This window comes from Salvelinus alpinus, chromosome 1 (genome assembly GCF_045679555.1).
Source record: "Salvelinus alpinus chromosome 1, SLU_Salpinus.1, whole genome shotgun sequence".
Classification (NCBI taxonomy): Eukaryota; Metazoa; Chordata; class Actinopteri; order Salmoniformes; family Salmonidae; genus Salvelinus; species Salvelinus alpinus.
In genome coordinates, this window is record NC_092086.1 from 34,122,296 (window position 1) to 34,137,357 (window position 15,062).

At 43.7% G+C, this 15,062-nt stretch overlaps 1 protein-coding gene across 5 annotated transcripts; it reads left to right on the top strand.

Moving 5' to 3' along the window:
* The first annotated feature begins 1,211 nt into the window (after nt 1–1,211).
* Nucleotides 1,212–15,061, top strand: LOC139573864 (pyridoxal-dependent decarboxylase domain-containing protein 1-like). Of its 5 annotated transcripts, none has more exons than XM_071397798.1 (24): nt 1,212–1,403; nt 2,853–2,929; nt 3,096–3,164; nt 3,319–3,399; nt 3,972–4,121; nt 4,200–4,389; nt 4,541–4,609; nt 7,005–7,083; nt 7,572–7,656; nt 7,767–7,815; nt 7,944–8,045; nt 8,256–8,381; nt 8,470–8,520; nt 9,204–9,284; nt 10,187–10,247; nt 10,443–10,513; nt 10,596–10,701; nt 10,957–11,128; nt 11,300–11,418; nt 11,567–11,688; nt 11,872–11,964; nt 12,096–12,192; nt 12,279–12,377; nt 12,514–15,061. In XM_071397798.1, exons 2-24 carry the CDS (start codon nt 2,853–2,855, stop codon nt 12,810–12,812), a joined length of 2,448 nt encoding a protein of 815 aa, XP_071253899.1. In that variant the 5' UTR covers nt 1,212–1,403; the 3' UTR covers nt 12,813–15,061. The 5 variants fall into 5 exon arrangements, with proteins under 5 accessions (XP_071253899.1, XP_071253906.1, XP_071253915.1 ...); XM_071397805.1 differs by having other exon boundaries at nt 3,975–4,121; XM_071397814.1 differs by lacking the exon at nt 9,204–9,284 and adding an exon at nt 8,831–8,875 and having other exon boundaries at nt 1,213–1,403.
* The last annotated feature ends 1 nt before the right edge of the window (nt 15,062 follows it).

Below are 15,062 nucleotides of genomic sequence, written 5' to 3' on the forward strand. Positions count from 1 at the left end.
TGAATTGGAACGCCAACTGCAAGCCAGGCCTAATCGCCCAACATCAGTGCCCGACCTCACTAATGCTCTTGTGGCTGAATGGAAGCAAGTCCCCGCAGCAATGTTCCAACATCTAGTGGAAAGCCTTCCCAGAAGAACGGAGGCTGTTCTTCTGGGAAGCAGCAAAGGGGGGACCAACTCCATATTAATACCCATGATTTTGGAATGAAGTGTTCAACGAGCAGCTGTTCACATACTGTTGGTCATGTAGTGTACTTCTGGCACCTTCAAATGGGGGCACTTGATTCACAGTCCTTTCATTTCTAAACGGTGAAACAGATATTTATGAAAAAAACTCAAATAAATGATGACATTCTGTACTGTCTCATGTTCATTTGTTTCTCAAATTCAAAATGCTGCAGTATAGAGCCAAATTAAAAGTTTCAGCATTACTGTCCAAATAGTTACATAGTAATATAATTACATACACACATCCATATTCATTATTAGTCATCGTCATCTATTCTAGGGTACTACCACTGAGGTATAATAATAAGAACGTGTACTGCACTCTGGGAGAATCTCAATTGCATTTCTTTGATTCTTCACTTCCCCTCCCCTTTGACCCTTTGGTTTCCACTAGATAACACAAAGCTGCTTTTTGGTCTTAATTTAAGATTAGGCATAAGGTTTTCTGTGTGGTTTTTTAAATTATTTTTTAATTTAACTAGGCAAGTCAGTTAAGAACAAGTTCTTATTTACAATGACGGCCTACCAGGGAACAGTGGGTTAACCGGCTTGTTCAGGGCAGAACGACAGATTTTTGCCTTGTATCGAATCCCCGAGCTGACAACAATTTTTCAGTTATGGTCCAACACACCAGGCTACCTGCCATGGTTAAGGTTAGGTTTAAAATCAGATTTCAAGAAGATAAATTGTAAAATATATAAAATTTTGACTTTTTGGTTATTTTATTCTCCTTCTGTTTGAATACATCCTACCTTCACTGAAATAATCACTTATCTGTCTATGATGGACTGGTGCATTATGCACTAGATGCCTTGCTCATCCAAATAGATCATTACTTCCATGAATGGAGGAATTAAACTAGGCTATTTCAAAGTAATACAGGGGCCCAATTTAAAAACCCTGCACTCCACTGCCTGCTAGTCAGCTAAGCACCTATCAGCCAATCAAGATACACACAGCACCACATTGGTGGTGTAGCAAACGTAGCGATACGTCAGCTCTGCCAGCGTGGAATACGGAGCGCCAGTCCAGGAAGTTAACATTTACAGGAGTTAGCAGGATAACGAAGCTGTTCAGCCGTCAATATTATACTATTCCCCACGTCCATACAGAGTGGATAGGCGGCGTATCCTTTTCTCAAGCTTCCCAACTGTCTGAAGCCACCGCGTCACAAGGTAAGCACAAACGAGCTGTCAATCTTGGTGTGCTCCAAGCGGTAACGCTAGGCAAACTATGGCTAACAATGCTAGTTAGGCTAGTAGCACCAACAGCGGCAAGCCAGCTGTCATTGCTAAGAATTACGCGGAACTAGCTTTATTTCCTTTATTCACGCAATGCAATGTGGCATTTAACCCTTGCATGTCCTTGTTTTTTCATGGCTTATGTCGTCAATTAAGAAGCTGCCACCTTCCATTCATAAAACAGCTTATCATCGTGATGACGATGCTGCTAATTTGTTATGGATGGTCACGGATAACTGACTGACTAGCGCAGGTGCCGCGTTCAAAACAACTGGGAACTCTGAAATCTCCGACTTCAGCGCCCCCAAGACAACTGAGAACGCGGGGGGAAACGAGCTCCGACTGGGAAAATCGTTTTGAACTACAATAACGATGCTGTGTTTTAACATTTAGAAAGGTCAATAATCACCCCTTTCAAACCGGTTTTCGAAACATGCTGATATGTCCCTTTTCATATCAGTAATAAATAAAATAAAAATATACACTTACTTTAGCAGTTTTGCACATAACCACAAGATGTGTGTGCTTCCAGTCGACGAACTACACTTTCCACAGTTACGATTACACACAGATATTTGGAGCATGCTAGATGGCTATTTAGCATAGGTGGCCACGTATGTCTTCCGTAAACAAGTAATGCAACTTGGAGATATGGCTGTGTATTATTTTCATTTGATATGGAAGATACGTTCCTTATGTTTCCAAAACCGTACGGCAAGCGATGCGTGTTATAGAGCAAGCGTCAGGGCTCTTAAACTCCCCTGGTCAGAACATACTTCAGTAGACAGCCAGAGTCATCATGATCAAGGATGTTATTTGTTGCTTAACAGACATTTTACTGAAAGACAAATATTTAGACAGATCATAAATATATTGAGTGGCATGTTGTAGAAGCAGAAAATCCGGTTTGATGAAATCAGCCAGGTAATCCAACTCTATCACATAACAGGTGTATCCATAACCACACCCATTATCATTTCAGACAGAAATTAGGGCCTTGAGGCACCACTGGTAATGAATAGAAGTTATAGTCAGACTGTATTTACTTTCAACTGCTTCTCCAGTCGCCTGGAATTGGCAATAACATGAGCTAGACTATGGTAGAGTCTGTTACATCATGCCAATGTCAATATTTGACTAATGTTAACAATTAGATTGACCTCTGTCTACTATACCTCTGATCCACCTCAATGTACAGTCCAATAGGTGACAGAGGAGGGTAGAGGGAGGATTAGTGTTAAATATAAGGCTTTAGGGGGAAGAGAGAACTGAAAGATGTGTTTTTAGCTAGCCTCTGGCAATGGCTCTGTCTAACCCTGAGATTGAATGAGGTATCCATCTGCTTAAGTGTCTTTTTGCTCAGTCTCTGACTTCTGACCGTAGATGATGGTCGACCCCACACTCGCTGAAATGGGCAAGAACCTCAACGAGGCCATGAAGATCTTGGAGGATGGCCGAAAGTAAGCTTTTATGAATTGGTGTTTGTTCATAAAGATGTATTGACGGGTATTACACTGGCTGTTAATGACACACATCTCTTCACACATAATGTATGTTAACACAAGTCAGATGCACACACCTGAAGGACTATCTGACTTGTTGGTTTTGTTGTTTGTTTCTCTCCAGGGCATCAGATCCGGATGCAGATAGACGACAGTTCAGCAGGAGTAGTATCCCTGGACCCCTACAGGGAGAGTGAGTACAGCAGATACCCCTGTTTCTCACTTTCAATCTAGTATATTTCTCTGTCTCTCTCTCTCTCACACACACATACAAATGTGGATGGTATTTCACAGAAGCAATGAGTTCCCTCAAGCAACGCGTTGTGTGTTTTGTTCCAAACTTCCAGTGGGCAGGATGTGGCCAGTATACTCCAGCTGGTCCAGAATCTCATGCATGAAGATGAGGAGGAAGATAAGCCAAGCCATCGGTAGGTCTGACATTAAAACACCACTACTGAGAGCATATGTCAGTTGGAAGGCCATCTTAGAATTTTCTTATCAGTATAATAAGAATTTCCAAGTGAACAAAAATAAGTTGTTGATAATATCAATAAAAAATCTATCCGGTTTATTAAAGTTGCAACAGGGAGATGCCTCCAGATCAGAGGCAGAGAAAACGTCTATCTAGCCTCTTGGAGACAGGCCCTTTATATTCTAATCAGACAGTACCAAGTGTTCTGTAAAAAACAGCCCAAGAGGCTTGTAGGAAGTCAAAACAAATTGCAGTGACATTGTCAGCTGCTACAGAATCACACCGTGTTTCACAGAATACAGTAATAATCAGTGTCCTTGTACCTCCAGTCTGGCGTCAATCACTATCAACAGAACCTTGCACAAACAGAACGTGAAAACAAATAAATATGCTAAGCATTGTGTTAATCACTCTTCACTGTATATGAACTTTATTGTTCTTAAATATTCCCAATACAATCAGTATAATGCAGTTTATCAACATCACGTCTTTGTGACCTCACTTCCTGTGCATGTCTTGTCCCCCCAGCAGGATGCAGAATGTCGGAGAGCAGGGTCACATGGCGTTGCTAGGACACAGCCTAGCAGCCTACATCTCAGTGCTGGACAGGGAGAGACTCAGGAAGCTGATCACACGCATCGCGTCTGACACAACACTCTGGCTCTGCAGACTCTTCAGGTGTGTGGGTCTGTCTGTCGATTGCATGTGTGTGCTTGTTCCTGGTGCATTGCTAAGTGGATTTTGATGTCCTGCCAGGTATGAGAGTGGCTCAGCATACTACCATGAAGATGACAGAGAGGGCCTGCTGAAGGTGTGTCGCCTGGTCATCAACACCCGCTATGAGGACTACTCCACAGAGGGCTACACCGTGCTCAACTCCAGACAGCCTGTCATTTACCAGAGCGCCACCTGCAGGCCTGGCCTGGGACAGCACCTCTGCAGCCAAGTAGGCGTAGAAGCAGGCATAGAAACGCATTGCGTGTTCTTACATGAAGACACAGACAGACCTTTTTGATGTTACTTTAGTATTATAAGAGCAGATATTTCAGAAGTTATTCAATGTAGATTGACTTTAACAGAAATCCTCTCTTCCTTAGCTGGGTCTGCCTCTGTCCAGCCTGTGCACCGTCCCCTGTAACACCATGTTTGGATCCCAGCACCAAATGGTAGATCAGCCTCATTTAGATAGGGCTCATACAATGTACACTACCAAAAGTATGTGGACACCTCATTCCAAAATGATGGGCATTAATTTCATTCAGCCACAAGCGCATTAGTGAGGTTGGACTCTGAGGTTGGGCGATTGTGCCTGGCTCGCAGTCAGTGTTCGATGGAGTTGAGGTCAGGGCTCTGTGCAGGCCAGTCAAGTTCTTCCACACCGATCTCGACAAACCATTTCTGCATGGACCTCACTTTGTGCATGTTGAAACAGGAAAGGGCCTTCCCCAAACTGTTGTCACAAAGTTGGAAGCACAGAATCATCTGGAATGTCATTGTATGCTGTAGCGGTAAGATTTCCCTTCACTGGAACTAAGGGGCGTAGCCCGAACCATGAAATATAGCCCCTGACCATTGTTCCACCTCCACCAAACTTTACAGTTGGCACTGCATTGGGGCAGGTAGCATTCTCCTGGCATCCTCCAACCCCAGCACTGGTGGTCCCGTCCTGTGAGCTTGTGGGGCCTACCACTTCGCGGCTGAGCTGTTGTTGCTCCTAGACATTTCTACTTCACAATAACAGCACTTACAATTGACCGGGGTAGCTCTAGTAGGGTAGAAATTTGACAAACTGACTTGTTGGAAAGGTGGCATCCCATGACGGTGCCACGTTGAAAGTCACTCAGCTCGATTTTATACACCTGCCAGCAAAAATAGCCGAATCCACTAATTTTAAGGGGTGTCCACATTCTTTGTGTGTGTATGTATATATGTGTATATATATAATGTGTGTGTGTGTGTGTGTATATAAACTCAGCAAAAAAAGAAACTTCCTCTCACTGTCAACTGTGTTTATTTTCAGCAAACTTAACATGTGTAAGTATTTGTATGAATATAACAAGATTCAACAACTGAGACATAAACTGAACAAGTTCCACAGACATGTGACTAACAGAAATTGAATAATGTGTCCCTGAACAAAGGGGGGGGGGTCAAAATCAAAAGTAACAGTCAGTATCTGGTGTGGCCACCAGCACCGCAGTACTTAATGCAGCATCTCCTCCTCATGGACTGTACCAGATTTGCCAGTTCTTGCTGTGAGATGTTACCCCACTCTTCCACCAAGGCACCTGCAAGTTCCTGGACATTTCTGGGGGGAATGGCCCCAGCCCTCACCCTCCAATCCAACAGGTCCCTGACGTGCTCAATAGGATTGAGATCCGGGCTCTTTGCTGGCCATGGCAGAACACTGACATTACTGTCTTGCAGGAAATCACGCACAGAACGAGCAGTATGGCTGGTGGCAATGTCATGCTGGAGCGTCATGTCAGGATGAGCCTGCAGGAAGGGTAACACATGAGGGAGGAGGATGTCTTCCCTGTAACACACAGCATTGAGATTGCCTGCAATGACAACAAGCTCTGTCCGATGATAATGTGACACACCGCCCCAGACCATGACGGACCCTCCACCTCCAAATCGGTCCCGCTCCAGAGTACAGGCCTCGGTGTAACACTCATTCCTTCGACGATAAATACAAATCCGACCATCACCTCTGGTGAGACAAAACCTTGACTCGTCAGTGAAGAGCACTTTTTTCCAGTCCTGTCTGGTCCAGCGACGGTGGGTTTGTGACCATAGCTGACGGTGATGTCTGGTGAGGACCTGCCTTACAACAGGCCTACAAGCCCTCAGTCCAGCCTCAGCCTATTGGGGACAGTCTGAGCACTGACGGAGGTGTTGTGTGTTCCTGGTGTGACTCGGGCAGTTGTTGTTGCCATCCTGTACCTGTCCCGCAGGTGTGATGTTTGGATGTACTGATCCTGTGCAGGTGTTGTTACATGTGGTCTGCCACTGCGAGAACGATCAGCTGTCCGCCCTGTCTCCCTGTAGCGCTGTCTTAGGCGTCTCACAGTACGGACATTGCAATTTATTTCCCTGGCCACATCTGCAGTCCTCATGCCTCCTTGCAGCATGCCTAAGGCACGTTCACGCAGATGAGCAGGGACCCTGGGCATCTTTCTTTTGGTGTTTTTCAGAGTCTGTAGAAAGGCCTCTTTAGTGTCCTAAGTTTTCATAACTGTGACCTTAATTGCCTACCGTCTGTAAGCTGTTAGTGTCTTAACGACTGTTCCACAGGTGCATGTTCATTAATTGTTTATGGTTCATTGAACAAGCATGGGAAACAGTGTTTAAACCCTTTACAATGATGATCTGTGAAGTTATTTGGATTTTTACTAATTATCTTTGAAAGACAGGGTCCTGAAAAAGGGACGTTTTCTTTTTTTGCTGAGTTTATGTATTTAGGATACTGGGGTGCCTGTATGCGTACTACCTACCATACTACCCTGATTTTTAAATGGAAAACAATATCTGTCTCCCTGGGTGTTTTGCTGATTGCAGGACATTGCGTTGCTGGACAAGCTGATTAGAGAGGATGTGGAGACTGGGAAGCTTCCATTGCTGTTGATTGCCAACGCTGGTCAGTGGGGAATTTTATCACCTTTTTAATACAAGAAATGGCTAAGAACACACATCTACTCTTTAAAAGTGTTTTATTTTCTCCAAGGTTGTGTGCTTATTGAAAAACCTAGCATGGTGACAGTTTTTTCTATTTATTTAACTAGTCAAGTCAGTTAAGAACAAATGTATTATCTACAATGACAGCCTACCAAAAGGCCTCCTGCTGGGATGGGGGCTGGGATAGAAATAAAAATAAATGTATGTATGTGTACAGACATCACAACAATGACAACGCAACACGGAGACCTAAGACAACAACACAGCATGGTAGCAAAACACATAGTATTACACTCTAAAGTGAAACAATGTTTACCCCTTGACCAACCAGGATGTTATTGTATGACTTACCTGGTCAAATAAAGGTTAAATCAACATGTCTATCACTGACTTATTGACCAAGACGTACAGCAGAGTGACTCCGAGCGTACTCACTGCCTGTCTTCCCAGGCACCCCTGGGGCGGGACACACAGACAAGCTGGGCCGTCTAAAGGAGCTGTGTGAACAGTATGGCATGTGGCTCCACATAGAAGGGTGAGTAACAACATTACACATACTTGTAATACTTTTAATATGTCTTTAACCAACCATATTGGAGGGGTTTGTAAATGCTTTATAACTGCTTGGTCTTTTCTGTCTCTCAGGGTCAACTTGGCCACCCTGGCTCTGGGGGAGGTCTCGTCCCCCGTGACGGTACGTATAGGATATGCTCTCCCATTCTGAGGGTCACAGAACTCTAAATGAATACACTGTAAGATGCCTGTATAGTACGGTAATGTAATATGTCTACTATGTGTCTTTGCCCCCTCCCCTGTCCCCAGGCGGCCACCAGGAGTGACAGTATGACCCTGACCCTGGGTCCGTGGCTGGGCCTGCCTGCTGTCCCAGCTGTCACCCTCTACAGACACGAGGACCCAGCCCTGGTACGCTTTCTCCTTCCTGTTCTCTCTTCTTTGGTATGCCCTTTTAACTCTCTCCCTGTCTGTAGCTGTAGGGCCTTTAAACTTGCATCCTTCCTTCCTTCCTGCCTCCCTTGAAGTTACTAGAGATCTGATATGACTGGATTGGTGAAAGCTTTGTGGTGGAATCTTTGCTTTCACCTATCCATTTGAGTTCTCTCTCTCCTATCTTAGTCTCTGGCAGCTGGGTTGACCTCCAGTCAGCCAGTAGAGAAGCTGCGTGCCCTGCCTCTCTGGCTCTCCCTGCAGTACCTGGGCCATGATGGGATAGTGGAGAAGATTAGACACGCTGTAGAGCTCGTAAGTACTTTGGGTTAGAAATTAATACAGATCGCTATCACCTTACTGCTAACAAACTGACCTGTGTTGTATCTCTTTTTGTCTGTAGAGCCAACAGCTTCTGGAGAAACTGAAGACTCTGGCTTCCATAAAGACTTCAGTAGGTCCACAACTTAATGTTTAACTATCTACTACTATTAATGTGTGTGGAAAGCATTTATGCATTGAGGCTGTTCTAAGCAGTCATAAGCTGTTTATTGTATTTAATAACGCACTATGGGTGTAAACGAAGGCACTGTAAAGCCATTACACATAGGTGGGTCATATGATGAAGGCCCCCAATATATATGAGCTTTTGTTTGAGTTTTAAGATACGATAACTTAAGAAAACAATCATAAGATCACACTTAACTCTAACACATAACATTTATAAAGATGCAGGCGTCTGACGTCGGTTTTGTCATCATCAGGATGAGCTTGACTCTGAGATCTCTTTCGTCGATGCTTTGACTATGGTAAAGAAACAGCACTGAGCCTCGCTAACAGAGACCTCCATCATACTGTTGCAAAACAAAGACCTTGTTCACAGGCATCAGCTCTGAGCAGATAGTGACCTTTATATAATCTGAAACTGAGTGTGAATATGATTTACACATGTAGACGATATAGAGATCATTGGAACGGTGCAGTAACTGCTGAAGCTGATTTGGTGAACAAGCAGAGTGTGTGGGTCTGGTTACTGTGTTGATGGTGGCTTTGAGTACCATTTGTTGTAGTGAGTGTCATATGTAAGAAGTGTGTGTATACTGTAGATAGTGAGCTGTTGGGTTGCCTTGGTTACAGGGTGTGGTGTCTCTCTCTCGGATCCCGCCGATCTCAGGGGGCTCTCTACGGGACTTGCTGGGCTCTCTCATTCTGTCTATTGTAGGTGGGACCAACCCTCTTTCCCCTGCCTGCTCCCACCTTTCTTTCTCTGTTTCACTCTGTACCTGACCATGTTTTTCCACCTGAATGCCCTGAAAGGCACTGTATTTGAGACACCGCTCAAATCGAGGGCACTCATTTGCTAAAACTGCAATCAGTCCACTTCCTGGTTCCTGTCCAATCATCACTACAGGCATGTTTTAGGCACAGCAGAGAATGTCCTGTCCCCCCACCACCACGTCTTCACAGAATCCTGATGACTCTAAAGTTGAACTTTGGCCCAGGCGTCATCAAAGATGAACCTCACTGTGTTTACATGACTACCCTGTTAGGGTACAACAGTAACAATCCAACATGTCACTTCAACCAGTCAATCCTGCTATGGGTACTGGGTAGTACATACCCTTACTGTGAATTGTTAGAGGTGGGGAGAAATTACCAGAAGGAAAGAGTAGTGTCTTTTCTGTGCTGAGATTTTCTCCAAAACTAACATTTACCCGACTCAATGATTTATGTACAAAGTACATACAATATAATGGTCAGTTGTGGCTGTGTCGTAGGTTGTAAGAGTTAGTCATGTATATAAAGTCCATGGAAAACACAGACATGTCCATTGTGAATGGAAGTCATAGGCATTGACATTTATGCCCAAACATTTAACTTTTTTTAAAGCTGCATGATTTAACAATCTCCATGCAGACCAGTTTGACTGCTCAAACAGAGGATGTGTGTCACAAACCCAGGCATCTCCATAGCATCACATCACACAGCTTCTCCGGCCCATTCTCACACATTACACCTGTTTGCATGTTAATGACAACAGAGTTTTTTAAAGATCAAAGGTTATGATCCTGGATGTGTGGAACCTCACCTGTGTGTCTCTCACCCTTCCTGTGCTGCAGGTGGAGGATGAGCTCAACTCTCCAGTAGTAGTGTTCAGGTTCTCCCAGGAGACCAGTGCAGGTGAGTGGTTAACACTACTCTTCCTGTTCTAACACATTTTCCTCAACTAACCAGGAACTCTTATTCAGCTGCATCCAACTTACTTTAGATGCAATGTGGGCATTCAAATGAGTATCATGTAAATGTACTATGTGTTTGAATTTGGCATGTTATATGTAATAGGTCATAATGCTATGCCCTCTTCCCTCTACTCAGAATCCAGTGGTGGTTCTGTGGAGGGCTACTTTGCTGGAGAGAGAGAAGTGCTAGATTCCCTCAACAGATGGGTGAGCATTTGTTTACATGTGTAATGGGTGAGACAATGTTGGTTGCTTGGTTGGTTGGTTGATTGATTGTGTCTGCCTGTAGCTGTGTGAGCGGTTGGCACAGCTGGTGCCCGCCAGCGGGGTAGACATAGTGGAGTTGGAGGACGAGGGCACCTGTGTCCGCTTCACCCCTCTTATGACCGCCGCAGGTAACACACACACACACACACACACCTGTAGGACAGACACGCATCATAAAGAAAGGCACACACTCACCTGTAAAATAAACATTCACATGTAAGACACACACTCACCTGTTAGACATACCATAATTTGTATTACACACACTCACCTGTACAGTTAATGAAGAACACCTGATCATCGTCAGTCAGGCACAACTCTCCTTTTGTTGACCCTGTAGCTGTTGACCTCTGAACTCTGCCCTCTGACCTGTTCCCTCCCAGCCCTGGGGACCCAGAGGTGTGACGTGGATCTGCTGGTGGAGCGGTTGACTGAGCTGGTTCCTGTGCTGAACTGTACGCTGCGTCTCAGACTGGACTTCAGAGAGGAGGTGTACCGCCACTCTGCCCTCAGTTACATAGAGGACCTCAGCTGGCCTGGCCTGGGAGCCGTCAGGTAGGAATATACTGTTATTCATTCAGTATTTGTATCATTAGTAGCTGTGTAATTACCATTTTACCATGCCATTTCATAGTAAATACGTGGTCATTTCTGTACAGTAAAATGTGTGTAATTTGTGTAAAGCAATGTGACTTGTCCACAAAATGATTGTGTGTATCCACTCAGGTATGAGCCGAGGATTGAGGAGCTGAACGACAGTAAGAGACAGTTGGAGGTGGAGAAGATCAACAGTGAGCTGCTGGTGAAACTAGGGGATCTGGATGCAGACCTCATCTTCTCCACCGGTCAGTACTGTGCTTGTCCACAGCACAGAGCTTCTTTTATCACATCTGAAACTCAAGGTTTCATTCTTCCCCTCAATTCAAGGAATGATTCAGACCTGGTTCTGATTCTGCCTGCTTTACCTCTTAACTTCTCTCCCTCCATCCTCAGGCCTGGAGTTCGGACCCGAGAAGGACTGCATATTTATTGGCATGGCAACGGAGGACCTAGACGTTGCAGAGCTAGTGGATACGATAGCCGCCCTGGGGAGGGACATAGAGGAAAACGGCAGGGTAACGCTATCTCCTTCTACTCTGTTTACCTACAGTCTGTCACTTCCTCCAACATGGCTGGTACTTCCAGATTATATAGATTTTTGATGATAACATATAATAAAGAATCTATGCAATACTACAATCCTATTGCATTGATTGAGTTGTAAATGACTATTTTCTTCTGTCCCATCTTGTCACTAGCTATTAGAGAACATGACAGAGGTGGTGAGGAAAGGCATCCAGGAGGCAGAGCTCCAGCTCCAGAAAGACAACCAGGACAAACTCATGGAGGAGGTGTGTGTGTGCCCATTTTTGTATGTGTATGACATTAATCAATGCTTTGTATACATGCACATTTTATGGACTGATTTGTATTAAAAAAATTGCACCATCTCTCTCTCTCTCTCTCTCTCTCTCTCTCTCAGGGTGTGTTGAGACAGATTCCTCTGGTCGGCTCCGTGTTGAACTGGTTCTCTCCGTTCCAGAGCACTGTGAAGGGTAGAACCTTTAACCTGGCTGCAGGTACACAACTGTGTGTGTGTGCCTGCTCCTAGGTTGCTCCTGTACATCTGCATTCCGATGGTATATTAAGTGACTGTTTCCCATAGGTTCCCTGGACTCCACAGAGCCCATCTACTCCATGAAGGCCCAGACAGGTGGGCTGGCGTCGCCAGAAACCCCTACCTCCTCTGCCAAGAGACTGCCAGGTATGGTCTCACAGAATCTATAGATGGGATATTCTTGTTCTTTCGCAGTCATTCTCTTTTAAAATCAAGGGACATATTTTATTTATTAAAAATACTGGAAATCTTAGACTACTATTCTCTGATTCCTCATGTGCAGGACAGAGGCTGTTCCGGCGCGAGGGTGCGGGGGGCTCTGACTCCCACAGTGAGACAAGCTCCGTGGGCCAGGCTGAGGATCTCTCCAGGGAGAGGTTCCCACAACCCACCACACCCAACCCACCTTCCCCTGTCCCAGACGAGGCGGTTTCCGTGGCCCCTGAGAGTCCAGAGACCCCCCAGGTGCCGGCTGAACCCGAGCCCACGCAGGAGAACGGCGAGGTGGGTACACAGGAAGGGGAAGAGGAGGAGAGACGGCCTGAGGGCCAGGAGGCACCAGTGGAGGAGACGGGCAGATAGGACAGCCACCAGGGCAGGGTTATTTGAAACCAGCTCTGAAAGGTTCCAGGCCAGTCCAGCAGGTGTTGCAGAGCAGGGATTCATTCCATTCTCAAATAATTCTCCCTTGCATCTTTTCTTGACAACTGTCTCCTTATAGATCTAAAGGGACTGGAAACTTTGATGAGAGATAATTAGACAGCTACGGCTTCACTTAGCCTACCAGAAGGGTAGGGAGTGCTTTTGTAATTTTATCTCTACTTTATTCTTTCTTTCCAGTCCCTTGATGACTGGGAGAGGTCAAGGACAAAGGGAAGGAACTAGGATTTCAGAATGGAATCCAGCCTTAGTCTCTAGGGTTGTGTCTGAGGACTCAATCATTGTGGGTTAATAAGTAACTATGTAGGAGTAGGACCTAAGAACTCTGGTCAAGCAGGAACTACACCTGAGGCAGGGAGTCAAAGGTGAAGGGTCGTCTGAGGACTTCCTGGTTCATGGCCTCCACTCTACTTCAGTCGGTCTCGTCATGGCCCGGAGGTAAAACAGCTTATATGCAAGCCAAGTAACGTGTGACTAACACTGGAAATAAAACAATTTTAGTTTGTATGTAATGTATGCACACCTATTTCTATCCACTCAATCACCATCATGATCAGTAAAACCAGATCTATATAGGGAAATGTAGTAGAAAAATGAAAGCATACTGTGATATGAATTGAACGAGAGAATACTCACATCCACCTGCTTCTGATCTTTAAACACACCCACAGTATATGTGCACTACCCCAATAGACCGTCCATGGTTTGTCAAACACCCTCCTGTTAATTTTTGCACATACTTGGGTCTGATTGGTGTATGTTTAGTTTTTTTTTACAATATAAATGTATGTTTTTAATAATCTGACCAATGGGGCTAAATTTTCCTTACAAGCAAAGTCTTGCTTAACATGCATTCTGAGGAAATCGTTTTTTTTCTTTGCCAAAAAATATAGTGGCTGTAAGTTATGTTGACGTTTCCTGTGAGAAAGACATACTGTAGCCTAGTAGCTATTATAATGCCTAGACTGATGATAGCATATTTGCAGGTTAAAGGATTTGGTTTCAATGCAGGGTTGTTTAAAAATATATATATATTCCATTTGTTCTGTCCATTATTACTGCACTACCTTATTTAATGTTGCACATAGTATGTATTAATCAAAACCTTTTCAATTCATTTTATTTTTTAATTCTCAAAATAAGTCTATAATTTGTTGCAATAACTACTTTGATGAATTATGATTCCTGACTTGAAATGACACAACAATATTTCCGTCCTGCTTCCAATACAATCTCTTTGATTTCACATACCTTTTCTCTAAGCCCTTTGTCAAGGATCCAGTTTTATGTTCCTTCCATACCATTAACTTCTCTCTTTTGAAGACATCTAGAGAATTTAACTATTCTCGACCTACAGCTCTAAGGGGGTTTACGACATGTTTTGTACACAGTTGTAATTATTGAAATGATAGCAGAAATATGATTGGACAACGAGAATGTAACACCTATGTAGTCATAAAAATTGGGAGAACTTTAATGACCTAGGGTGTCAGTAGACTACTGACATTACAATGACTTTCAAATGTGATGAATCATTTGCTTATAAAACTGCTTTTGTATCCACTGTACAACACTGTGCCGTTAGACATTTTTATATCCAAAGCAGACAGAATGGAATGAGCTTATACTTTTAAAGTTTTTCTTAACTTAGGATGTGCACTTAACTTGAAAATACAACCGTAACTGTTGTCTTCTGAATTGATACTATAAAGATGATCTTGGTTCACTGTACTCTGATATAATTTCCATTTGTTGTATATCTGTTTAATGTCGTAAGGCTTTGTTATTATGTCTTTATCGCCTTTATTGAGGACATTGTTTTCATATTCATTAAACATGTAAGTACATGTTACTTTTTATTCTGCTCCTAATCAGCAATTCTGGTGCAATATTCTACTCATAGCAAAGGAGAAAAATAACTGATATTTAATGTTGAACTGGGAGTGTTATTTTTGATACACCATTAATTTAGTTTTCTGAAGTGAAAATATTTAATAGATTCATGTTTTAAGGACATAGGTGGTTGAAGTACTTACTGCACTAATCTCATTGAAGTTCAATGCCTGTTTCTCAAAGATGTCTGAAAAAACACTGGTCAAATGTAATTTCATGGGATGGAAAGAGGGATGTATTGAAGAATCCAATCAGCTTTATTAAAACATGATATAAAAC

Excerpts from the sequence above, each read along its gene's own strand:
- LOC139573864 (XM_071397798.1), top strand. The coding sequence starts at position 2,853 with ATGATGGTCGACCCCACACTCGCTGAAATGGGCAAGAACCTCAACGAG. Across the intron at positions 7,816-7,943 it reads AGGTCTCGTCCCCCGTGACG|GCGGCCACCAGGAGTGACAG; the intron begins GTACGTATAGGA and ends CCCTGTCCCCAG. Across the intron at positions 8,046-8,255 it reads GACACGAGGACCCAGCCCTG|TCTCTGGCAGCTGGGTTGAC; the intron begins GTACGCTTTCTC and ends CTCCTATCTTAG.